The following is a 25568-nucleotide window of genomic DNA, read 5'->3' as shown; positions in this document are numbered from 1 at the left end:
AGTGATTCTTTATATTCTACTACATGTTTATTATACTTTGGATTGTAATTGGGTTCCACTTTTTTATTTGCCAACAACTAATTGGGTTTCCACTAAAAATTTAAAATTTGTAGAATTGGTCAAATTATATTAAACAAAAAATGATGCCAAAATTTTTAAAAAGATAGTAANTTTTTTTTTTTTTTTTTTTTTTTTATCTTTTCAACTAATTGGGCTCCCATAATTCCTCAAGCCTTTTTGCTTTGTAAAAAGAATTTGGGCCGTATTAGAGGCCTTAATCAGATATTTCTGGGTCGGGTAAGATAATCCGATCCGGGTCGAGGTTAGGGTTGATTTTTTTTAAAAATTTAATTTGATGTTTGACAATGTGAGAACAGAGGACCCAAAAAAGAACAGAGACAGAGAGGCCTTTAGAAAAGCAAGGGTTTTTAAGAGAGGGTTTAAGGCGGCTTGGTCGTGTAATCTTACTCACCATTTGTTTTTTTTATTTTCTTCCGTCTATGAAACTCATCCCAATTTGTACGTCTAGCTCATGCGATCGAATTTATTTTTTCAATCTCGTGTTTGGTTTTTGTGTTGTGGTTTACTCATCTTTTAAGCACAATTGATGTCCAATGCCCAAACCCCAGTGTTCTTGGCAAATCATACTAAGGTATTCGATCATTTGATTCCATTGCGTAAACCCTTGATTTTTTCTCCAAACTCAGTTTCCCAATCCTTCCCTATGTGGAGAAACATTGCTAAACAAGCAATTTTGAGGTCAGCTGCTAGATTTAACAACGTCCGTTCCCAAACTCTTGGCGGCTCTCTTCAGGAGTCTCTTCTCTCGAAATATTTGAGCTTTCGGTGTTCGGTGTTCGGTTCCACCATCTCGGGATCACCATGTCGCGAAATGGGTGTTCGTCGTTTATGTGGTGGGATCACGAGGCGAGAGGGTTTTTTCAAGAACGAGAGGTGCCTTAATGGGACTTTGGCTAGAGGGTACGCGAGTGTAGCTGAAGAGGTCTTATCAACAGATGTTGAGGAAGAGCCTGAGTTGGATGAACTGTTGAAGGAGATGAAGAAGGAGAAGAAGAGAGAGAGTCATCGTTCGTGGCGGATGAAGAAGCAAGAACATCTTGGAATGGGTCGTACCAAGTTTCAGAATCTATGGAGAAGACAAGTTAAGATCGAGACTGAAGAATGGGAAAGAGCTGCTGCTGAGTATAGGGAGCTTTTGACGGATATGTGTGAGCAAAAGCTTGCGCCCAATCTGCCTTATGTGAAGTCGTTGTTTTTGGGTTGGTTTGAACCGTTAAGGGATGCAATTGCTAAAGAACAGGAATTGTATAGACTAGGGAAGAGCAAAGCAACTTATGCACATTACCTTGATCAGTTGCCTGCCGACATGATAGCTGTTATCACAATGCACAAGTTGATGGGGCATTTGATGACTGGTGGTGATAACGGTTGTGTTAAGGTTGTTCAAGCTGCGTGTACAGTAGGCGATGCCATTGAACAAGAGGTTTGGCATCTTTGGTTACTTCTTTGTTTATTTCAGATCATCTGCCAGTAATCTTCTTGGTTTGCCGATAATAGGTTGTAGTGGGTAGTTTGATCTCCATAAGCTGTTTTCCCTCATAAGCGAACCTAAACTTTATAAGGTTAAACCATAATGTAACCCATGGCTGGAAATTGCAAGTGTGAGGCCTGAACTTAAAACAAGAGTTTTTGCTATAATATTGGCAACAGGTGTTCACTATTTGTTAATGGAAATCCTTCATTCAGCATGTAACATTTATAATCAAGCATAAAACCCCCTTATATGGAGGTCTGCCGTATTATTTTCTCTTGCACTAGTCTATAGGGTTTCCTTACTTGTCTATGATTGATCTGTTTTTGGTGTTTTAGATGGCTTGTATTCTAATAGTGTTTTTCTCTTTCCGTAAATTGATAGATAAGAATATGCACATTCCTGGATAAGACCAGGAAGAAAAAAGGGGATGACAATGAGGAGAGTGCGGAAGTTGAAAATGGAACTGCAATGAAGGAACAAGATAAGTTAAGAAAGAAGGTCAATGAATTGATAAAGAAACAAAAGTTGTCAGCAGTTAGAAAGATCTTGCAGTCACATGACTATACAAAACCATGGATCGCTGATGTTAGGGCTAAGGTGTGTATATGCTTAGCTGAGAAATTGCTGGAGAGGTAAAGAAAGTTTATGTTGGCTGAATAAGTTGCTAACATTTTGATATTTGCCTCTTCATACTCCAGGTTGGAAGTCGTCTAATAGAGTTATTGGTAAGAACAGCTTATATACAGTCTCCAGCTAATCAACAGGATAATGATATCTCTGATGTTCGACCTGCATTTGTGCATACCTTCAAGACAGTAGCGAAAGAAAGCACGTGAGGAAATTCGGTCTATGATTTTGAGTAGGCTTATTTTCTTGTCCTCAATGTCACAGGCTCATATTCCTGCCTTTCTTGTACAACAGGAAATCTGGGAGAAAATATGGTGTAATCGAGTGTGACCCTTTGGTCCGCAAAGGCTTGGAAAAAAGTGTAGGTGACCTATTCACATTTGGTTTATTATCAGAATAATTAACCCTAAGTCAACAAAAGTAATAGTGAATTTTGCTCGGAATAATTCGGAATAATTTATGTTCATTTTGTTGAATGTTATATCTAATGAGGGTTTGACTTGGGTGGCACCTGTAAATAAGACTGAATATATTTGGGATTTGAGGAATATGGTATAACTGAGACATATATATCTCTATATTTTAGGAAGTGTGAATCCCGCTTTTTTTTTTGTCGTGCAGGGGAGATATGCAGTGATGCCATACATGCCAATGCTGGTTCCCCCTCTCAAATGGTCAGGGTAAATGAGCTTTCTTTGTTGTGTACTTACACCAACTGCCGAAATAATTGCATTGCATGGTAGTTTAAACATATATTCCAAAATGAATTTTTCAGTATGATAAGAGTTAATGTACATCATTTGTGACCAAGACTAGCTACTGGGACAAGATAGAATCTTAAAGCTGTTCTATCTAAGTTTGAGAAAAAGAATATTTAGACTTGTATCGCTTCGAAAATTGTGAACATACCTTCATCTTGGAAGACTTTAATTTTGGTGAAAGTTTTGTAAGTCATTTCACTTTCATCTGTGTTATTTCGCAGATACGACAAAGGTGCTTACTTGTTCTTAGCATCTTATATAATGAAAACTCATGGAGCTAAGCAACAACGAGAGGCACTTAAGAGCGCACCTAAAGGACAACTACAACCAGTCTTTGAGGTAAGAGATTACTGTTTCTTCACGTGCGTTATGTGGAAATCAGTTACAGTTTTAATTTCTGTAATAATCTTATGGCATCTGTTAGGCCCTGGATACGCTTGGAAGTACTAAATGGAGAGTAAATAAGCGAGTCTTAACGGTTGTAGATAGGATATGGAGCAGTGGCGGATGTGCTGCTGATCTGGTGGATCGCAGCGATGTGAGTTATTCCATGTGTTGCTTTGATCTTATAATTATTACTGTTTTACATCTGTACAATAGTTTGTACAGACATGTTTTCGTCACGAGGCCTCTTTAATTCTTTCATTTCAAACTGCAGGTTCCTTTACCAGAAAAGCCTGATACTGAAGATGAGGGCATTATTAAGAAATGGAGGTGGGAAGTCAAAGCTGCTAAAAAGGTGAACAGCGAGAGACATTCTCAGCGCTGTGACACAGAACTCAAGCTTTCGGTGAGCTTTTTGTCCCCTTGTTATCAAAGTAGTGCCAGTTTGAGAGTTCTGGTTGTAAGTGTTTAAATATGATGCAGGTGGCAAGGAAAATGAAAGATGAGGAAGGTTTTTACTATCCCCACAATATTGACTTCCGAGGACGTGCATATCCCATGCCCCCGCACTTAAATCATCTCGGCTCTGATTTGTGTCGGGGTGTTTTGGAGTTTTCGGAGGGAAGGCCTCTTGGAATTTCAGGCTTACGCTGGCTGAAGATACACTTAGCAAACTTGTATGCTGGTGGTGTAGATAAGTTATCACTTGATGGACGGCTAGCTTTCACCGAAAATCACTTGGATGACATATTTGATTCGGCAGACAGACCACTTGAAGGAAACAGATGGTGGCTGCAGGCTGAAGACCCATTTCAGTGCTTGGCTGTGTGTATAAATCTGACTGAAGCTCTGAGAAGCCCATCCCCGGAGACAGTTTTGTCACATATTCCTATACATCAGGTACTTTCCGGCAGAATTTGCCACTTTGACATCTCCACTTTGAATTTGTAAGGCTTGAATATTTAATGACTTTACGCTGTAGTAACTCATTCAATCTGTGAATGCCTTCAAATGAACTTCCTTCCTTCACTTTCGTTCTGGCCAGGATGGTTCCTGCAATGGTCTACAGCATTATGCCGCTCTCGGGAGAGACACAGTAATTCTCTTGTTTTTATCTTTCAATGGTTTTTTTCCTCTTCTAGCTGCTTGTCATCTTTCTTTTCTGATTATGGTTTTACATAATGATTATCAGTTAGGAGCAGAAGCTGTTAATCTAGTGGCAGGTGAGAAGCCGGCAGATGTTTATTCCGGAATAGCTACCAGGTAAGCACTGCATCTACTATTTACATGTAACTTAACTTTAATTGAGAAAATATATGTGCATTCAAAACTTCATTTGCATATGCGTTGCAGGGTTCTTGATATTATGCGCCGAGATGCAGACAGAGATCCTGAAGCTTTTCCAGATGCATTGCGTGCAAAAAAATTACTCAACCAGGTCCATATGAAATCCTTTTCATTCTTTCTCCAATATCCTAATCTTGTGTATCTCGGTTCCTTGCTTGCATAATGGAGTAGAAATCTCATACATTATATCCTCAAAACCCATTGTTAACTCACACAAAATGATTTAATGAACTGTTCTAATGTATATCTAGTATTGCTGTGCGAGCAAGTTGCCTGATATTTGTTTTTTTGGGTACATTGTTTACTCAGTCACATGTAACTGGTCTGTTGTTACCACTTGACTCTTGTTCAAAATGTGTAGGTGGATCGTAAACTTGTAAAGCAGACGGTTATGACATCAGTCTATGGTGTCACCTATATTGGCGCTCGGGATCAAATAAAGAGAAGGTTGAAGGAACGCAGTGATTTTGGTGATGAAAAAGAAATTTTTGGGGCGGCTTGCTATGCGGCAAAGGTATATTGGGGACAGATAAAAGCACTAACACTAGAAAAACTTAATTTAGCAATTTCATTCATCTGATCTTCAAAGAACGTGTGCTTAACAAAATGATATAACTACTTTCTAGTTCACATGTACTTTGGAAACTTATCAAAAGAAGAAATGTTATGAGAGATAATCTTTTTGTTTTGTCGTGTTTGCGGCAGGTAACTTTAGCTGCTATAGATGAGATGTTTGAAGCTGCACGCGCCATCATGCGCTGGTTTGGTGAATGTGCGAAGGTGTGTAGACATTTCTTTTCAGCTTCGATTAAATTTGCTTCTGGAGTTTTAATGATTCTTGATGGTAAAAAATTATTTCTATGAGCAGATTATTGCTACAGAAAATGAAACAGTTCGATGGACAACACCATTGGGTCTTCCTGTTGTACAACCTTACCACCAAATGGGGACAAAACTCGTAAGTCTTCCTAAAATTTATTAGAGTGGATAACACTATCGCTAACACCATTACTCTCGTCTGTTGCATTTAGATTTGTGACTATCTTCACTTTATTTAAAATGAATGCAGGTAAAGACATCCCTCCAGACCCTATCGCTTCAGCGTGAGACTGATAAGGTCTGCTTCAGCTTTACCTTGGTTTTGCTTATAAACAAAAGATAGGAAAGGAAACAGAGGCCTATAAAAGAGGTTTGTTGGTTATTGTTTTTGTTTTGTAGGTTATTGTCAGGCGACAAAGGACAGCGTTTCCTCCAAATTTTATTCACTCCCTCGATGGGTCTCATATGATGATGACTGCAGTTGCCTGCAAAAGAGCAGGCGTGTGTTTTGCAGGTTCTGTCCTTCTTTCACAACTTAAATCTTTCTCTAAAACCTTGGTCTAGTGTCAGTTAACTCATCGCTTGTAAAAAAAATATTCTAACAGGAGTTCATGACTCGTTTTGGACACATGCGTGCGACGTGGATAAATTAAACAGAATACTAAGGGAAAAGTTTGTTGAGCTGTATTCGCAACCGATACTAGAGAATGTAAGCTTCATCTGTGTCTCTTTGTTCAATTGGTTATGTATGCAGAAAACTGATCATGAACTAGAATTGACTTTTTCATCATTTTAACAGTTACTGGAGAGCTTTGAGCAATCGTTTCCTCATTTAGAGTTTCCTCCTCTGCCGGAACGAGGAGATTTGGATTTAAAAGTGGTGTTAGATTCACCTTATTTCTTCAACTGATAAAGAAATCGATGGCTTCCACAAGATTTTCAGACATCTTCCAAGCTCTGAAGAAATAAGAATGAGAGATAGTTTTAGAACATAGTATCACTCACACCCCAAGGCTTGAGCCTTAGGTGGTAGAAGGACGAGAAGAAAGAACAAGGCTTTTTGCAAGGACCAGAGCAGAAGGAAAGCTTCTGCGATAGTTTACAAGTTGCAGACAGAGAGAAAGAGTCAAAACAAATTTTATTTGACTTTGACTTGTTTTCCACTGTGCTCCTGATGCTTGAGAGAGCTTGATGAAATCTCCTGAGATAGAGTAGTAGAATAGCTTCTGAATCTGATCTGAAAGAAATTCCGGTTTGAGAGAACCGGAATTGGTTAAGATCTATTTGATGTTGTGTTGTAAACCAGTCGGTATTCTTATGGTACATTGTAGAATAACAAGAACTGTACCAAAAGCTTGTACCGGTGGTATACACTACATTATACGAGATTGGATTACCTGAGAAACTGAATTGGAAATCATTTTTTCATAGAATAATATGTACAGATTCATATATAATCATACGTGTGTTTGTTCCTTAATTCATAAACCTATCTTATAAATTTCAAAATTAAGCATAAAATAGATCCATCACAAACCGGAATTTGTTAATATAAATTTATGAAATTTGAGTTTATGAAGTTGCAGACATATAATTAAGTTTTTTTTACAGTTTAGATAAATAAATTAGTTTAATGCTTCTCTAATTGTACTTACGTTGACAAAAAAAAAGAAAAAAACAAAGTTTTCCAGAGAAAAGATACAGATAATAATAATTTTTAAAAATTATTATCTATGTAAAAGTTTTTCCTTCCAATTTGCTCATTTGAGTCAATTTTGTTGTCAAAAAAAAAAATTAAAAATTAATATGTATTTATTTAATTTTTGTTTGGTTATAAATATATATAGCATCTACATTAAATTGTTGTTCGAAGAGAAAATGAATTTTATTAAACATCATCTATAACAGTAAAACAGTTTCAGAAAAAGAAAAGAAAAAAAAAACAAATAAGAAATAAGAGGAACGAGGAAGCTCGTCGTCGATCAAAGAAATTTCTAAGCGAATCTTTTGGCCGGATCGACGAAGTAAACCCTAGAATGGTTTCGTGATTCGTGGTGTGCTCTTCTTCTTTTGGTATTTTCTCATTTTGATTCTGGGTAATTTCACGAGATTCAGTCTCTTATTCTGTTCGATTCGGCTCTCTAATTTTGTTGAAATTTTTAATCAGGGGGACAGTTTCGCATTTGGGGATCTATTCTCGTTGAACGTGATGAAGTCCGGGAGTGCGGCGAAATTGATTGTAGAGGCGCTTCTTCAGCGTTTCCTTCCACTCGCAAGACGACGAATCGAGACAGCTCAGGCTCAGGTTCGTCTCCTTTTTCAATAACCAACACCTTGAATCCCATATGTTGCCAGGTCGTCGTTTATTTTTTTCAGTGCGTTAAAGAGTTTGTATCTGCATATTGGGTAGTTTCATTCTCTATAGTTGAAGCTTAGTTTTGAGTAGGGGTTTTATGGAAGTAGTTGAATTGAATTGGGTGTAAAGAGCATGTTGCTGTTCTGACTGCAACTTACATACCAGTATACTTGTTATTTTGTACAAGTTACACTAGTCTTTGGTAGTGATGTGGTTCTTGGTGTGATCTTTGCAGGATGGACAGTACCTTCGTCCATCAGATCCTGCTTATGAGCAGGTGCTGGATTCCCTGGCTATGATTGCGCGTCATACACCTGTTCCTCTTTTAGAAGCTCTACTTAGATGGAGGGAAAGGTCGGTTAATTTTTATGCTCTCCCTTTTTAACAATCTGATGGTATCTGACTCTTGTCAATATAAAATACGTCTGAAAGATCTGTCTCGCATTGTTTCTGCACCTTGCATTATTTTAGCTTTGAGTCATTGATCTTCTATGTTCCAGTGTTGCTTTTGGAATCTTTTGGTGCATTTTCATAATTCTTATGTGGACATCACTTTTTCTTTATATAGGTGAAGTTATTGACTAGATGTTATCTACGATTGGGAGAAGCCAGTTCTCTACATCATTACTGATATTGTGTTTGTTTGTGGATTTATATGTGCCTTGCAGTGAATCACCTAAAGGTGCAAATGATGCATCAACTTTCCAGAGGAAGGTATTGTCTTTTGACTCTTCAGAGGAACAAGTCCTTGGGTTTTTATTTACTATGTTTACTACATCTAACTAACCAGACTGTTATACTCTTACTTCTCTGTTTTTAGTAGTCTTACCTTTAAGAACACTAATATTAATGGCTTATTTTATCAATTCTCGAAATTGGTTTTCATTTTTCTAATATATGATTTCACATTACTGGAATCAGTTGGCTGTTGAGTGCATCTTCTGCTCAGCTTGTATTCGCTTTGTGGAGTGTTGCCCGCAGGAAGGGCTCACCGGTTTGTTAGTCTCTCTACTTAGTTTCCTTCCAACAAATTGTGTTCACTGCCTTGCTAAAATAAGAACGTTTTTCGTGAATTGCAGAGAAGCTGTGGTCTGGACTTGAGAACTTTGTTTTTGATTGGCTAATCAACGCTGACAGGTAGTGATCTCTGAATCTGGGGAAGTTAAATTTTATATGATTCACTAAACAGTATGCTTTTATTGGCATGTCTTTTTCGAGTTGTAGAGAACTAAATTGCTTAAGTTCTGGGTGCTCTTCCATCACAGGGTTGTTAGCCAAGTGGAATACCCATCGCTGGTCGATTTGAGGGGTCTCCTTCTTGACTTGGTTGCTCAACTCCTAGGTGCACTATCCCGTATTAGGTAATTCATCTTTAATGGTTCGTTGTCATCAATCCCCAAAGCATGCTAAAGTATAAATAAATAAAAATGTGGACTTACATTCACTAGTTTAGTTGGCAGAAAAGAACTTGTAAAAGTGATGATCTAATTTGAGCTGCAACCTTAACCACTCTAATCCATTTACTATTTTAATTTTTCAACAGATTTAGCTCTGTCACGGAGCGGTTTTTCATGGAACTCAATACTCGCCGGATTGATACAAGTGTTGCAAGAAGTGAAACTCTCAGCATCATTAATGGGATGCGATACTTGAAACTTGGGGTATGTCTCGGATATCTTAGAAAATACAGGCTTCAGACAGTGAACATGACATTATGTTTTATTACCAGGTTAAGAGTGAGGGTGGGCTGAATGCGTCTGCCTCTTTTGTAGCAAAAGCAAACCCTCTTATCCGTGATATACACAAACGTAAAAGTGAGCTTTATCACGCACTTTGCAATATGCTTTCTAACATTCTGGCTCCACTTTCCGATGGTGGCAAAAGCCAGTGGCCTCCTTCAGTTGCAGAGCCTGCACTGACACTCTGGTATGAGGCTGTTGGACGCATTAGAGTGCAGCTAATCCAGTGGATGGATAAACAGAGTAAACATCTTGGTGTACGTCAATCTGATTTAATATCACTTTCGCATGTCTTCCTTGTAATTTCAGTCCTTGACATGTATAACTGTGTGAATAGGTTGGCTATCCACTTGTGAGTCTTCTTCTCTGTCTCGGTGACCCGCTTATATTTCATCATAATTTAAGCTCTCACATGGAACAACTGTATAAGCTTCTGAGAGTAAGTTTGTGCGTATTCAAATTTTTTTGATTTAAGTAAGAATGCATAGAAGTAATCGTCACGTTCCACACCCTGATGTGCTGTTGCAACTACAGCTGCTTCATTTTTTTTTTAGTATGTTAAGCACCTGTGATTAGATTGTTCTTTTTAAGCCTATTCTCGGTAATTAATATCTATATATTTATTGGTTTCACTCATATGGAGCATTCTGCGTCTTATATGCAGGATAAGAACCATCGCTACATGGCTCTTGACTGTCTTCACCGGGTGTTGAGGTTTTACTTGAGTGTCTATGCTTCCTCCCAGCCACCAAATCGTATATGGGATTACTTGGATAGTGTGACATCACAATTGCTAACAGTTCTGAGAAAAGGAATGCTCACTCAGGATGTCCAACAAGATAAACTCGTTGAGTTCTGTGTGACCATAGCTGAGCATAACCTTGACTTCGCTATGAATCACATGTTACTAGAACTGTTGAAGCAAGATAGTCCAAGCGAAGCAAAAATTATTGGTCTTCGTGCTTTACTTGCCCTTGTTATGTCACCTTCAAGCCAGTATGTTGGGTTGGAGATATTTAAGGGTAACCTGTTAACCTGAATTAGGTCATTAGTAGGTCTCAGTAAGCTTTTACTTTCACTCGCTTAACTTTTCATAGTGTTCACTTAATAGGTCATGGAATTGGCCATTACATACCAAAGGTGAAAGCAGCAATTGAGTCAATTTTAAGATCCTGTCACAGGACCTATAGTCAAGCTCTTTTAACATCATCGAGGACTACGATAGGTAATTTTAGTTCTACACGAAAAGCTTAGTCTGATTTGCATTGTTTTGTGAGGAGGTTAAACAATCTCTGTATGTTTTGTGTATTTTATTGTGATACTGTTTCTGATTTTCGACATAGGATCCCCTGGCTAATACTTTCTCCTGAAAACATTCTTAGCTAACCTTCATGTTATATGCAGATGCTGTGAATAAAGAAAAGTCTCAAGGTTCTCTCTTCCAGTCAGTGCTGAAGTGCATACCTTATCTGATTGAGGAAGTTGGCCGGAGTGATAAGATCACGGAAATAATACCTCAGCATGGTATAAGTATTGATCCTGGAGTTCGAGTGGAAGCAGTGCAAGTTCTGAACCGGATTGTTAGATACCTTCCTCATCGCCGTTTTGCAGTCATGAGAGGGATGGCAAACTTCATTTTAAAGCTTCCTGATGAGTTCCCACTCCTCATTCAAGCATCACTAGGACGCCTTTTGGAACTCATGCGTTTCTGGAGGGCTTGTTTAGTAGATGATAGACAAGATACTGATGCTGAAGAAGAAAAGAAAACAGCAAAGGGAAGTGATCGATTCAAGAAATTATCTTTTCATCAAGCAGCAGATGCAATTGAGTTTCGTGCTGCCGACATTGATGCTGTTGGGCTAATTTTTCTTAGTTCAGTCGACAGCCAGATTCGGCACACTGCCCTAGAATTATTGCGATGTGTACGTGCATTGAGAAATGATATTCGGGATCTCATGATTCAAGAGCACCCAGACCATATTATGAAATTTGAAGCTGAACCCATATACATGATCGATGTCTTGGAAGAACATGGGGTAAGTACCTTCTGTGTATATTTCACTGTTTCAGAGGCTCTTACATTTATAGCGTTTTGGTTGGTAATGGTTTAGAACCATCTGCTTAATAGAAATTTTAAGATTTGGATCCTCTTTTTCTTTCACATGATAGGATGACATTGTTCAAAGTTGCTATTGGGATTCTGCCCGTCCCTTTGATTTAAGACGAGATTCCGATGCCATTCCCTCTGATGTGACTCTTCAATCCATAATCTTTGAGAGCCTTGATAAAAACAAATGGGGTCGATGTCTCAGCGAGCTTGTTAAATATGCTGCTGAGCTCTGCCCACGCTCTGTTCAAGAAGCCAAGTAAGTGTATTTCTTAGCTGTATTATCTTTCATGTGTTTGCTCCAAGTATATTTTCCTAACTACATCATCCGTGTATGTTTTCTTGAGTCTTCTCTGTCCGTCAACACTGTCCTACCTGTCGATAAGGATTAGAAAAGTAGGCTTTATGGATCAACAACTCGTTTAACGTGCAGATAGAATTTTAAAATCTAATTTTAAAATCTAATTATATAGCATATTAGCATTAGTGCTTTTCGAACAGAAAAAGTTTGTTTCATTTTATTGCCATACCTCTTTTGTTATTCTTAATGACATAAAGGAAACTGAAGTCCCCTTTTCATTTCCAGGACTGAAATTATGCATCGCCTTGCCCATATTACACCTGTTGAGTTAGGTGGAAAGGCAAGCCAGTCACAAGATACAGATAACAAACTGGATCAGTGGCTTCTGTATGCTATGTTTGTGTGTTCGTGTCCACCTGATGGCAAAGATGCGGGTAGCATTGCATCAACCAGAGACATGTACCACCTTATTTTCCCTTATCTTAGATTTGGGTCAGAAACCCACAATGTAAGTTTTTTTTTTTGCGTGTGTTTGCATTGTAGTATGAAGTTGGTAGTTTCGTCAGCATTTTAAACATAATGGTCTTGTTAGGTTAATGTAGTTTGGGTTTAATCTTTTCTCCTAGATAAGTATTTAAACAATATTTACTTTATACTTCCTCGCATGTAGCATGCTGCAACTATGGCTCTCGGGCGCTCGCATTTGGAAGCATGTGAAATTATGTTTAGCGAGCTTGCATCTTTCATGGAAGAGATTTCATCCGAGACAGAGACGAAGCCGAAGTGGAAGGTACATACTTGAGCTAGTTGTAAAACCATGTAGAGTACTTTCTTTCAAATTTATACTTGGAAGTCCTACACCATTCACTATGCAACTGCCGGACTGCCTAGATTTACGGTGGTACTATTTATCACTTTAGAAAGATGAGAAAACTTCCTTTTCAATTCACAAAAAAGTAGCTAAGCAAAAGAATTAAAAAAACGTGAGAACAAGTAAGAAATCTCATGAATGGAAAAGTACTAGAAATTACTGCCATTATTTGTACCCTCTATCTGGTTTATTGAGCTTCATTTTGAATCGTTAGAGTTGAGGGGACGAAAGTATCCAGTATTTTCTCACGTAAGGGCTGCTACGGATGTCAAATTACTAACCAAATTCTGCCGATTTCTCCTTGAATAAGAAATTAATGACCGTTTGGACTTTACCATATTGTTACATTGATTTTCAGCTGGATGATTAATATTGAGACTTGACACTAAAAGGATGTGTTCCTATGATATGAATGCAGATCCAAAAAGGAGGTCGAAGAGAGGACCTCCGTGTTCATGTTTCCAATATATATCGAACAGTGTCTGAGAATGTCTGGCCTGGAATGCTTGCTCGTAAACCAGTTTTTCGCCTCCATTATCTGCGATTCATTGAAGATTCGACAAGACAGATATCATTGGCACCTCATGAAAGCTTTCAGGACATGCAGCCTCTGCGCTATGCACTTGCGTCTGTTTTAAGATTCCTTGCCCCTGAATTTGTTGAATCAAAATCAGAGAAATTTGATGTTAGAAGTAGGAAACGTCTATTCGATCTGCTTCTTTCCTGGTCTGATGATACAGGAAGTACATGGGGACAGGATGGTGTTAGTGATTATCGCCGTGAAGTAGAGCGCTATAAGACCTCGCAGCATAACCGGTCAAAAGATTCTGTAGACAAGATTTCTTTTGACAAGGAACTGAATGAGCAAATTGAAGCCATCCAGTGGGCCTCATTGAATGCAATGGCTTCCCTTCTATATGGACCGTGTTTTGATGACAATGCGAGAAAAATGAGTGGCCGTGTGATATCTTGGATAAATAGTTTGTTCATTGAGCCTGCTCCCAGGGTCCCTTTTGGTTACTCGCCTGCTGATCCAAGAACTCCATCTTACTCCAAATACACGGGAGACGGTGGACGAGGGACAACAGGCCGTGATAGGCATAGAGGTGGTCATCAACGTGTTGCGTTGGCAAAATTGGCTCTGAAGAATCTTCTACTTACAAATTTGGATCTCTTTCCTGCCTGCATTGATCAGGTAAAATTCTCTCTGACTGAACGCATGAAAGTTTTGTTTAATTATACTGTCATCGTAGTAATTACTAGATCAAATGTTAGATATATCTTGACCAACAGCTTATCCATGCAATGATGGTTTCCATATCAGATATTAATTTTATTATCTCCGGTTAAAGGTCTGAATCTCTTGATAAGCTTTCTTCAGTTCTATGCTGTGCTCATCTGTGCGACGTCATCCTTAATAGACTCTTCTAAACTGTATGACCTAATTCATCTGTGCTTTTCCCAGTGTTACTACTCTGATGCGGCTATAGCTGATGGGTACTTCAGTGTGTTGGCTGAGGTTTACATGCGACAAGAAATACCTAAATGTGAAATCCAGAGGCTCTTGAGTCTAATTCTCTACAAGGTAGTGGATCCATCTAGACAAATTCGCGATGATGCTCTTCAAATGCTTGAGACACTTTCTATGCGTGAGTGGGCTGAGGATGGTATAGAAGGATCCGGAGGCTATAGAGCAGCAGTTGTAGGTAATCTTCCGGATTCATATCAACAGTTCCAGTACAAGCTCTCCTGCAAACTCGCCAAGGATCATCCCGAGTTAAGCCAGCTGCTTTGTGAAGAAATTATGCAGCGTCAGCTTGATGCTGTTGATATAATTGCTCAGCACCAGGTCTTGACCTGTATGGCTCCATGGATTGAGAACCTTAATTTCTGGAAACTCAAGGATTCGGGTTGGAGTGAAAGATTACTTAAAAGTCTTTACTATGTCACATGGCGACATGGGGATCAATTCCCTGATGAAATTGAAAAACTTTGGAGTACCATTGCTAGTAAGCCCAGAAACATCAGCCCTGTATTGGATTTCTTGATCACAAAGGGCATTGAGGACTGTGATTCAAATGCATCTGCTGAAATAACTGGTGCATTTGCTACATATTTTTCTGTTGCTAAACGTGTAAGTTTGTACCTCGCACGGATATGTCCTCAGCGTACTATTGATCACCTGGTTTACCAACTGTCTCAGCGGATGCTGGAAGACAGTATCGAACCCATTGGTTATAGTGCAAACCGGGGTGATTCCAATGGTAACTTTGTGCTGGAGTTCTCTCAGGGACCTGCCACAGCACCTCAAGTTGCTTCAGTTGCAGACAACCAACCGCATATGTCACCACTTCTTGTCCGAGGTTCCCTTGATGGCCCCCTTAGGAATACAAGTGGAAGCCTAAGCTGGAGAACAGCAGGCATGACTGGGCGAAGTGCTTCTGGGCCTTTAAGTCCAATGCCTCCTGAGTTGAATATTGTTCCTGTAGCTACTGGTCGTTCTGGTCAGCTCCTGCCATCGTTGGTGAATGCATCAGGACCTTTAATGGGAGTTCGTAGCTCTACAGGAAGTTTGAGAAGTCGCCATGTCTCACGTGATAGTGGAGATTACCTCATTGATACACCAAATTCTGGAGAAGATGTGTTGCATTCTGGGATCGCAATGCATGGTGTCAATGCAAAGGAACTTCAATCAGCCTTGCAGGGACATCAACAGCACTCACTCACTCATGCCGATATAGCTCTGATTCTTCTTGCAGAAATCGCATATGAGAATGATGAAGATTTTAGGGAACATCTGCCTTTGCTCTTCCACGTCACTTTTGTTTCTATGGATAGCTCTGAAGACATTGTGCTAGAGCATTGTCAACATTTGCTTGTGAATTTGTTGTACTCACTAGCGGGTCGGCATCTGGAGCTATATGAGGTGGAAAACAGCGATGGAGAGAACAAACAACAGGTTGTGAGTTTAATTAAGTATGTTCAATCAAAACGAGGAAGCATGATGTGGGAGAATGAAGATCCAACAGTTGTGAGAACAGATCTTCCTAGTGCCGCTCTTTTGTCTGCACTTGTTCAGAGTATGGTTGATGCTATATTCTTCCAAGGAGATCTTCGAGAAACTTGGGGAACCGAAGCTCTCAAATGGGCTATGGAATGCACCTCAAGACATCTAGCATGTCGATCACACCAAATATACCGTGCTCTACGGCCAAGTGTGACAAGTGATGCATGTGTCTCCCTTCTACGCTGTCTTCATCGATGTCTTAGCAATCCCATTCCTCCAGTTTTGGGTTTTATTATGGAAATCCTTCTGACGCTACAGGTCATGGTAGAGAACATGGAGCCAGAGAAAGTCATACTCTACCCACAGCTCTTCTGGGGCTGTGTGGCCATGATGCACACAGACTTCGTCCATGTCTATTGCCAGGTGCTTGAGCTCTTTTCCCGTATTATTGACCGTCTATCATTTCGTGACAAAACAACTGAAAATGTGCTCCTGTCGAGTATGCCTCGGGATGAATTCAACACTAATGATTTGGGGGAATTCCAAAGGACAGAATCTAGAGGGTACGAGATGCCGCCGTCAAGTGGAACTCTTCCAAAGTTCGAAGGTGTACAACCTCTTGTTCTCAAAGGACTGATGTCTACTGTTAGCCACGAGTTCTCCATTGAGGTGCTATCAAGGATTACAGTGCCTTCATGTGACTCTATATTTGGCGATGCTGAGACAAGACTCCTTATGCATATCACAGGTCTACTTCCTTGGCTTTGCTTGCAGCTGAGTCAAGACCAAGTCATGGTTTCTGCGTTACCACTCCAGCAGCAGTATCAAAAGGCATGTTCTGTGGCAACTAATATTGCCGTCTGGTGTCGGGCAAAATCACTCGATGAGTTGGCTACAGTTTTTGTCGCATATGCTCGTGGCGAAATTAAAAGAGTTGAAAATCTCCTTGCATGTGTCTCTCCTTTGCTCTGCAACAAATGGTTCCCGAAACACTCAGCTTTAGCTTTCGGTCACTTGTTAAGACTGCTTAAAAAAGGACCAGTGGATTACCAACGAGTCATATTGCTTATGCTCAAGGCATTGCTCCAACACACTCCCATGGATGCTTCGCAGAGTCCCCACATGTACACAATTGTTTCGCAGCTAGTCGAAAGCACTCTGTGTTGGGAGGCATTGAGTGTTCTCGAAGCCCTTCTTCAGAGCTGCAGCCCGGTACAAGGGGGTACTGGTGGATCCCACCCTCCGGATTCCTGTTACTCTGAAAACGGGACTGATGAGAAAACGCTTGTACCTCAGACTTCATTTAAAGCCCGGAGCGGACCTCTTCAGTACGCAATGATGGCTGCAACAATGTCCCAAGCTTTCCCTCTAGGTGCAGCTGCGGCAGAGTCAGGGATACCTCCGAGAGATGTGGCTTTGCAGAACACGAGGCTAATGTTGGGTCGGGTTCTTGATAATTGCGCTCTAGGAAGAAGAGATTATAGGAGACTGGTACCTTTTGTCACAACAATCGCAAACATGTAACTTTTGCAGTAAAGTTTTGCAATTTTTTTTTTGGTTATCTGTATGCTTTTCAGAAAGAAGCAATGTGTTCGTGTGTGAATAGTTTGGTGTTATAGCAACTAACTTGTATGTTCGCGGTTAGTAGATTCCAGTGTATTCAAGACGTTTAAGCACGAAACTTTTATTTGTTACTTTTTATGATTGGGGTTTTTTTCTAGGAAACAAATTAAAGAACTCATAGGTAGTGAAGGGCCTGAAGCCAACCAAAATTGAAAATTGAAGCCAACACAAATTGAAGAACTCATATGATTGGGGTTTTGTTTACTAGAGTAGAAATTATAACTTAAACCGTCAATCATAATTAATAGGGTTTGTTTGCAAAATAGTACATTTTCAAAACTTAATTAGAATTTTAGTACATTCACTATTTATAATTGGAGAAATATATGGCTTTTACTATTTGTGTAATAGAAAAGATATGAGATAGATGAGAAAGTGGGATAGAGTGTAGTAGTGTAAAATTACAAAAAGTTAATTGCATAAAAGACATTCGTACATCACATTTAGTGTACAGAATTTATAAATATTTTTATTTTATTCATGTTTAACTTATTATATATCAGTTGTACGGAAAACAAGTATATTAACATATATATAAGTACATTAAATGAATTGTACGGGTTAAACTTGTGTATTATTATTCATTTGATCTGTACACATTATGATGTGTACAGACACATGTATACTTAATAAGATGTACAAACATTTGTATACTTAATAAGGTGTACGAATACAAAATTTATAAAAAATATTTAACATTATCAAATAAAATCATCACACAAAATGCATATCAAATTATAAAGAAAAAAACATAGTTTTTTTGAATCTGAAAAAAACATTCACTAAATAAATATATTGCATGGTATTTTAGTTATTAGACTAAAGGGATAATCTAATAAAGAAGTATATATATAATTTCAATGGCACAATTGTAAATAAAATGATTTGTACAGGATTAAAAAGTAATTCAAATAGTAGTAAATAGTGAAAATGTGTTTTGCTAATTTTAAATAGTTAATGTACTAATTCTCTAAATAAGTTTAAAAAATATACTAAAATTCCAATTTTCTCTAATATACTCTCTCCTACAAAAACCTACCACTTTCACATAGCTCGTGTGGTCGTGTACTCAGCTGCGGATTCTTCAACCTAGTAAAACTATTCATGTCGGGATTGTAACTTTACCAACAAAAAACTGAGTCAAACTTTGAGGAAAAAAATAAATAATAATGATAATAATTCATCGACGAGAGTAAAAAAAGAAAAATAAATTATGGGTATCAAAGCCCCTTTCAACTGATCTCTCCTAAACTCCTACAGCAACCTAACACTGTCAACGTAATCCGAAAAAACATATGCTTTTCTACGATGCAACTTAACCTTATAGCGTGCGGATACTTGAATATGAATCTTTCTACAACTTTTCTTCTTGGGATTGTAATGGAAGATATAAAACGCCTCACTATAGTGCGTTGGTGCTAAAATAATCTCACCCGTATGAGTAGCGCCTCTCACGTATAAATTGTCCAATAATCTCTTCCAATTGGAAGGTTCAATACTGAAAGTTATCTTCTTAAACCATTCATGTTTTCCACCTTCCTGATTCATAACCCACACATTATATGTATAGAATGAAGTATGAGTGGATATGGCTACTTTCCCCTCGTAGTTTATCAAAAAGAGATTAGATATACTTGAAGTTTTAATCTCTTCAGGTAAACTAGTTAAAAGATCCAAACTGTCACCAGGCCTCAGAGCAAACCTCGTTAATCTCATATGCGACATTTGTGCCCCTGTTCTAGCAACATAATATACAACACCATTTATGCACACACCGTTAGTGCAAGGACGGCGAGGAATGCTACAGTTTATCATATGCCATGATTTCTTTACATCAGCTGATGACTCAGCTCCCAATGTAAACGTCAACACTTGATGTTCCGACGATGGTTCTTCATGATGACGATCATACATTTTTTCTGTCATGCACACAACTTTGAATTCATCACTAACAGGGTCATACCCGAAGAAACTTTTTACCAGCTTTCTCATTGTTCTGGCACGTGGTAAAGTTATGGATCTACCAGTGATAGGGTTAAATACGATTTGCTCTTGACCATATCCAACGCTTATCAGTCCATTAACATGATGATAATTGCACTCCATGTGCTGATCATAATTGACTGGACAGGTCAGACGTGAAATAAAAGACTTTGGCGATGATGATGACGGCCACTTGAAGAAGCACAAATTTCCCGTCGCCCCTCCGGATCCGTGTGAATCGAGGTCAGCAGCTATTAGGGTACGAGGTTGCCACGACGATCCACGCGGGTAAGATCTGATGAAATCTGGACTGCGTATAGTTGTTGCCCATAACTTGGATACTGTGAGAAACCTAGCCAGAGATTTCGAGGGCAATCTCCCAAAAATCTCGATCACTAGGTCATGAGGGAGCTCGTCAAAGTTGGCTCTTTCTTCCGACGCGTTTGTACGATGTTTTTGTGCACGATTTTGGTCTTTTTGCTGTATCTTCTTCTCATGATCGATCGCTTCTGTTTTTGAAACCCTAGATTTTTTCTGTCTATCCTTTGCTTTGCTCTGTTATTTCAGTTGCGTAGTAAAACTATATAAATTAATATGGGATACTAGGTTTACCTACCCGGCTGGCTGATAAAATATGGATCTTACGTAACCGGCCTGGTCCGGTCTTCAGGGATATGCACCCTTTATTTGCACAAATTGGGTAAACCAGGAGTGTAAAGACGTTTGTTAATTAATGTTTTGGTTGATTGAAAATACGTTACACTGATTTGATGCTAAAAGAAAAGAAAAGCCGACTTGAGAATCTAATTTGAACCAATTTCTTGATAAAAATCTCATCATCACGAGATGGTAATTATTTGGTAATTTATATATAGTCACATCTATATAATCAGAAAAGATTTAAGAAGAGCAATATTATATTGAACAAAATTTCATAACACAAGTTTTTGGTTAAATAAATCAGATACTTTCATGTAAAAAAAAAAAAAAAAAACCACTAATATCATAAATGATAAATGATTCATTCACATAAAGAACCTCTAAAACAGATAATTCATATAATTGTGAAAATCAGAGACAGCAAGCAAAGAAATCCAACTGGTTGATGAATTCAAGAAATAAAGTGACAAAAATTTCCAAAAAAACAAGTCTATCAATGCAAACATTTCAAATATGAAAGGTATCATTAAACATGACACTCATGTCTCTCCTACAGCAAACCTAAGACTCTCTACGTAATCCGAAAATACTAATGCTCTTGTACCACGACGCTTGAACTCATAGTCTTCATATACTTCAACCTTAGTGCTTCTAAAACTATCCGTGTCGGGATTGTAATGGATAACATTAAATTCATCAGAATAGTACCGTGGTGCCAAAATGAACTCTCCCGTCTGAGTAGTGCCTCTGATGTGTAAACGATCCAACTGTGGTAAACTCTTCCAAGGCTCGATACTGAAGCTTATCTTCAACCATCCATGTTCTTTGGCATGTTGGTCCATAACCCACACGTCAAATTTATATGCTGAAAACTTCATGGGAAAGGCTACTTTACCCTCGTAGCTTATTAATGTAGAAGAAACATCCACACGTATAGGGTTGATGGCTGCGGATAAACTAGTAAAAAGATCCAACTGCTCAGACCCCAAATCGAATCTCATTAAGCTCAGTTGAAATTCAGCGCCAGTTTTAGCAATATAATACAAAACACCATCTATGCACACACTGTTAGACAGAGGTGTATGTGGAATTCTATACGTGATCTTACTCCATGCTTCCTTTTTAGCTCCCAGCGTGAATACTTGATGCTGATGAGATGATTGTTTTAAATCATGGAGGCCAGGGCGTTGAGTTTTTTCCTTCATGCAAAGTACCAATACTTTGTATTTATCATTAACTGGATCGTACCCGAAAAAACTTTTGGCCACCATACTGCTGGTTTTGAGTCTTTTGACTATAGGTAAAGTTTTGGATTTACCTGCGCTAGGGTTTGTTATGGTTTTCTCTAGACCATAACCAAGGCTTATCAAGCCATTAACATAATGAGAATGGTACTCGACTAACACGTGATAGTGAAGACGTCGAAGAGGAAGACGGAGAGAAGAAGTACCAATCTTGACATTCCCTTTTTCTATCTAAATCAACGAAAACCACTAAGAGACGAGGCTGCGTCGAAGACCTAAACGGGTAAGACGTCATGAAATCTCGACTGCGGATCATTTTTTCCCATGACTTGGATAGTCGGAGAAACCTAGCTACGGATTTCGAAGGCAATCTCCTGAATATCTCGATAGCTATGTCCAAAGGAACAACATCTTCGTTACCTTTTTTTGAGGTTGCAAGAGCTTGTGAATCCTTCTCCGCTTTCAACTTCTTGGTTTGACTTCTCGTTATCATGGTGACTTCTCGTTACTCTCCTCCTAGTCTTGCTCCTTTTTAAGTTTTAAGTAACTTGTGTAGAAATAGAGAGAGGTCGGTTCAAAATGGCAACAGGCCTGTAGTATGTTTAATGGGCTTGCCTATCAACCAGAATATGAAATTGGATCTTGCGCAACCGGTTCTAGGGATCTTCCAAAAGTATATTCAGATTCCGGTTTATTATTTGAAGTAGATATTTATAATTTATGAAGCTACGATATCTTCCGCTAGGTTTTACCCTGTGGTACATCACAGATCTATTATTTTGTTGATATGATATTGTAATGGTTTAGTGGTGCTTGTAGTCGATGGTAAATTGCATCTATATATATACTGTTAACGGTTGTAGGTAGGTTTTGTAGAAACTCTTGATCCGCAAGTTGAGAATATATATTTTATAATTTGGTTAGTAATGATTTAGGAATGAATGATATGACATATTCTTATTTTGATTCTCAATCAGTATTATTGGATTAATACTGTACATTTAAAACTAATAAGAACTTACCAAATATGTAGTCGTTTATTAAACGCAAATTATATATTTTCTAAGATGTATTATCTTGAATTAGTTGCTATATTATAGGGATGTGATTACAGAATTTGTGTTATCAATTCTTTTTGTCAAACTCAGTCTTAAAAATTTGGCATGCAAATTAGATCTTTCCTAAGATACAGTGGACATTAATTGGCATTAATTAGATGTAAATAAGTACGCTATTGATTAAAAACTGGCCCAAAATATTTGGTAATCTTAAGGAGGATCCGGGTAACTGAATCAGTTATAATTTAGTTAAAAATCTGACCCGAAGTTGACAAAAAGCCAAAAAGTGATGACACCCTATTGTACTCCAAAAATGTATTTCGAGCTCTATATGTGGATATACTTGTTTGGTTATAAATATCCTAAGACAATTTTTAAAATATATATCCATTTATAAAAATTCAAATCACATCGTATGCTGAAAAAAAATCTAAAATTTTATTAACTTTAAGTATTAAATAGTAATTAAAATAATTAAATATAACACTAAATAAAAGTGCAAGGAGAATTATATTTTAATCTAACATATTGATTTAAATTAGGTAGATAGTTTTTAGGAAATTAATATTATCAAATAAAGAAATGATTTTGTTTGGTTGTAAGGATTGTAGAAAATTTAGTTGAAACTTGTTTGGATACAAAGATAATACAAGATACACAAAAATATACTTTAAAAATATTAAGATAGATTGTTAGTACCAACATATTGTGAAAGTCTCTTGAGCTCTTTTGAAAAAGCACTCTCAAAAGCAATGGCCTTTTTTGGTCTATAAACAATTACTTAAAGTTCAAATTTAACGAAATACCTATGATAATGGATTTTGCAAACACCTGCGAAAGGCTTTTTTATTAATAAAACAAAAGGAAAAACTCAGAAAATAGTACTACAAATTCACCATTGCTTATAAATAAACCGGTGACAATTTAAAACCAAATGCAAAAACCATAGTCGGACAATGAGAAGGGTACTGATGATAACAACTACTCAAAAGTGTAAAGAGTAAAAACAAGAAAGGTTCATAAAAATCCGAAATTTAAAAGTAAAGATAATTTGAGCTAAAAATAACCAAAACTGTGGTGGTTTTTTCTTTTTGGCTCATACTGCTCAAGCTTTGGCAGTGGCTGCTGTAGCTGGTGGGTTAAGCTCATCCCAAGCTTCAATCCATGTAACCATGGCGTCTGCAAGCTTGTCAAAGTAGGGGTCTAAGGAGCTCAACTTCTCCTTGACCATCTTTGAGAGCTCAATGTAGCATTGCTGAACAGTTACTGCTTCTTTCGATAGCTTTACGTTCTGGAAGAAGGGAATGATCTCCTCCTGCCAGAAGATTCCTTTGTATTCCTTCTTCAAGTTCACGAAAGGGTTGCTCGCTTTGCTGTGGTAGATGTATGGCAAACCGGTCTTCACTCCCAAACTCAAATGGTCACAGATCACCTAAAAAAATATTCATCCCAAACAAGCTAAGTACAGAGTATGTGCTTCATGTTATTCATACCCATAAAATTTCGATTGTTCCACTCANCCTATGATAATGGATTTTGCAAACACCTGCGAAAGGCTTTTTTATTAATAAAACAAAAGGAAAAACTCAGAAAATAGTACTACAAATTCACCATTGCTTATAAATAAACCGGTGACAATTTAAAACCAAATGCAAAAACCATAGTCGGACAATGAGAAGGGTACTGATGATAACAACTACTCAAAAGTGTAAAGAGTAAAAACAAGAAAGGTTCATAAAAATCCGAAATTTAAAAGTAAAGATAATTTGAGCTAAAAATAACCAAAACTGTGGTGGTTTTTTCTTTTTGGCTCATACTGCTCAAGCTTTGGCAGTGGCTGCTGTAGCTGGTGGGTTAAGCTCATCCCAAGCTTCAATCCATGTAACCATGGCGTCTGCAAGCTTGTCAAAGTAGGGGTCTAAGGAGCTCAACTTCTCCTTGACCATCTTTGAGAGCTCAATGTAGCATTGCTGAACAGTTACTGCTTCTTTCGATAGCTTTACGTTCTGGAAGAAGGGAATGATCTCCTCCTGCCAGAAGATTCCTTTGTATTCCTTCTTCAAGTTCACGAAAGGGTTGCTCGCTTTGCTGTGGTAGATGTATGGCAAACCGGTCTTCACTCCCAAACTCAAATGGTCACAGATCACCTAAAAAAATATTCATCCCAAACAAGCTAAGTACAGAGTATGTGCTTCATGTTATTCATACCCATAAAATTTCGATTGTTCCACTCAAATCATTAGAAGAAATTACCTTGATGCACCAACCAGCCCACATATCGTCGTAACGACCAATAGGCTGACCATCACCCATGAGACCAAAGTACATAGCTGGGCCAATCAAATCACGGTCGAAAGCCAAATTCATACCGCACATTGGGAAAAGTGTTCCCTTTGGGATGGTCATGACAGCATCCACATACCTGAAACATATCAAAATAGTTAGCAAAGACAGACATTCGAAAGGTTTCTGACAAAACTCATATAAAACAGGATCAACTGTTATCAAATCACCTGGTGTTCCTCTCCTTAGGCTTGACGAGTTGGGTAGGGGCATCGTAATCAGGGATGTTGAGCCAGAGACCATGGGAAACAGCAGTGGAAACACCTTCACGTAGACTGAAAGGGTATCCACGGACGAAATCAGCACCTTCACGGTAAGGATCATACAAGGTGTTGAAGAAAAAGGGAGACGATGGGCAGAGAAGGTTCTTGATATGTTGCTCAAGAGCGTTCACAGCTTTCCCAGATGGATCCTTAGCAACCTATATATAACATTAAAGAAAACATATAAATTAAAAACTAAACACAGGCGTAATCAAGACTCATCCTTTGATATGACCCACAAATCTCAAAAAAGGTANAAAAAAAAAAAAAAAAAAAAGAATAAGCAATGAACAATGACGTCCAACCATATCGTAAAGGTAGCTATAATGACTTAGAGATATCAGCTCAACAACAAAGTCGTCAACACTAGAGATCGAAACTCACCAACCAGATCTGGAACAAAAACATTGAATTGCCTATTCGAACAATAAGATCCGTCAAATTCAGTGACTCAGTTACTTAATTCTCTAATCAAATCTACAAAATTTAAAGCAACGACCAAAAAAAAAAAAAAAAAAAA

The 25568-nt window shown here is 38.2% G+C and overlaps 5 protein-coding genes and 1 pseudogene across 7 annotated transcripts in view; 2 read left to right on the top strand and 4 right to left on the bottom strand.

The window, feature by feature from the left end:
* LOC104735589 (DNA-directed RNA polymerase 2, chloroplastic/mitochondrial-like) lies at positions 390 to 6756 on the top strand. Its single transcript, XM_010455406.2, has 19 exons — positions 390 to 1504; positions 1937 to 2152; positions 2254 to 2387; positions 2477 to 2543; positions 2804 to 2862; positions 3165 to 3282; positions 3368 to 3481; positions 3602 to 3733; positions 3811 to 4227; positions 4373 to 4423; positions 4520 to 4590; positions 4681 to 4765; positions 5036 to 5188; positions 5380 to 5454; positions 5543 to 5632; positions 5744 to 5791; positions 5893 to 6007; positions 6099 to 6202; positions 6293 to 6756. The coding sequence occupies exons 1-19, from the start codon at positions 608 to 610 to the stop codon at positions 6401 to 6403; spliced, it is 3057 nt and encodes a 1018-aa protein (XP_010453708.1). The 5' UTR covers positions 390 to 607; the 3' UTR covers positions 6404 to 6756.
* On the top strand, positions 7409 to 17575 carry LOC104735587 (protein furry homolog). Of its 3 annotated transcripts, none has more exons than XM_010455404.2 (18): positions 7409 to 7547; positions 7661 to 7798; positions 8085 to 8203; positions 8518 to 8563; positions 8771 to 8843; positions 8929 to 8986; positions 9115 to 9210; positions 9393 to 9510; positions 9579 to 9845; positions 9926 to 10027; positions 10253 to 10610; positions 10700 to 10813; positions 10993 to 11624; positions 11758 to 11954; positions 12282 to 12504; positions 12667 to 12786; positions 13286 to 14062; positions 14333 to 17575. In XM_010455404.2, exons 2-18 carry the CDS (start codon positions 7703 to 7705, stop codon positions 17396 to 17398), a joined length of 6462 nt encoding a protein of 2153 aa, XP_010453706.1. In that variant the 5' UTR covers positions 7409 to 7547; positions 7661 to 7702; the 3' UTR covers positions 17399 to 17575. The 3 variants fall into 3 exon arrangements, with proteins under 3 accessions (XP_010453706.1, XP_010453705.1, XP_019090473.1); XM_010455403.2 differs by having other exon boundaries at positions 7409 to 7566; XM_019234928.1 differs by lacking the exon at positions 7409 to 7547 and having other exon boundaries at positions 8771 to 8847.
* LOC109128335 (putative F-box protein At5g15660) lies at positions 18752 to 20317 on the bottom strand. The gene is made up of 2 exons (XM_019234507.1): positions 20276 to 20317; positions 18752 to 20035 (listed from the first exon to the last, which is right to left on the bottom strand). Exons 1-2 carry the CDS (start codon positions 20315 to 20317, stop codon positions 18752 to 18754), a joined length of 1326 nt encoding a protein of 441 aa, XP_019090052.1.
* LOC104738004 lies at positions 20680 to 21877 on the bottom strand (annotated as a pseudogene).
* LOC104738003 (UDP-arabinopyranose mutase 2-like) lies at positions 23548 to 24104 on the bottom strand. Its single transcript, XM_010458243.1, has 2 exons — positions 24072 to 24104; positions 23548 to 23874 (listed from the first exon to the last, which is right to left on the bottom strand). Exons 1-2 carry the CDS (start codon positions 24102 to 24104, stop codon positions 23548 to 23550), a joined length of 360 nt encoding a protein of 119 aa, XP_010456545.1.
* LOC104735586 (UDP-arabinopyranose mutase 2-like) overlaps positions 23977 to 25568 on the bottom strand; it is a gene marked incomplete in the record, with an annotated part of 2474 nt that continues 882 nt past the window's right edge. The window contains 3 exon segments of the mRNA XM_010455402.2: positions 23977 to 24589; positions 24696 to 24864; positions 24956 to 25197. Of these exon segments, the coding sequence (XP_010453704.1) occupies positions 24263 to 24589; positions 24696 to 24864; positions 24956 to 25197 (738 nt within the window).

Source organism: Camelina sativa, chromosome 13, assembly GCF_000633955.1.
Source record: "Camelina sativa cultivar DH55 chromosome 13, Cs, whole genome shotgun sequence".
Taxonomy (NCBI): domain Eukaryota; kingdom Viridiplantae; phylum Streptophyta; class Magnoliopsida; order Brassicales; family Brassicaceae; genus Camelina; species Camelina sativa.
Note: the sequence above shows the minus strand (reverse complement) of the source record. Positions and strands in the feature narration are given on the sequence as shown.

What these genes read in the sequence shown, in the direction of transcription:
- LOC104735587 (XM_010455404.2), top strand. Translation starts at nt 7,703, where the DNA reads ATGAAGTCCGGGAGTGCGGCGAAATTGATTGTAGAGGCGCTTCTTCAG. An exon ending in TCGAGACAGCTCAGGCTCAG is followed by an intron (nt 7,799 to 8,084) that starts GTTCGTCTCCTT and finishes TGATCTTTGCAG; the next exon opens with GATGGACAGTACCTTCGTCC. An exon ending in CTACTTAGATGGAGGGAAAG is followed by an intron (nt 8,204 to 8,517) that starts GTCGGTTAATTT and finishes TGTGCCTTGCAG; the next exon opens with TGAATCACCTAAAGGTGCAA.
- LOC109128335 (XM_019234507.1), bottom strand. Translation starts at nt 20,317, where the DNA reads ATGAGATTTTTATCAAGAAATTGGTTCAAATTAGATTCTCAA. An exon ending in GGTTCAAATTAGATTCTCAA is followed by an intron (nt 20,036 to 20,275) that starts GTCGGCTTTTCT and finishes CTGAAATAACAG; the next exon opens with AGCAAAGCAAAGGATAGACA.
- LOC104735589 (XM_010455406.2), top strand. Translation starts at nt 608, where the DNA reads ATGTCCAATGCCCAAACCCCAGTGTTCTTGGCAAATCATACTAAGGTA. An exon ending in ATCTGGTGGATCGCAGCGAT is followed by an intron (nt 3,482 to 3,601) that starts GTGAGTTATTCC and finishes TTCAAACTGCAG; the next exon opens with GTTCCTTTACCAGAAAAGCC. An exon ending in CACATATTCCTATACATCAG is followed by an intron (nt 4,228 to 4,372) that starts GTACTTTCCGGC and finishes CGTTCTGGCCAG; the next exon opens with GATGGTTCCTGCAATGGTCT.
- LOC104738003 (XM_010458243.1), bottom strand. Translation starts at nt 24,104, where the DNA reads ATGGTTTTTGCATTTGGTTTTAAATTGTCACCG. An exon ending in TTGGTTTTAAATTGTCACCG is followed by an intron (nt 23,875 to 24,071) that starts GTTTATTTATAA and finishes ATATTTTTTTAG; the next exon opens with GTGATCTGTGACCATTTGAG.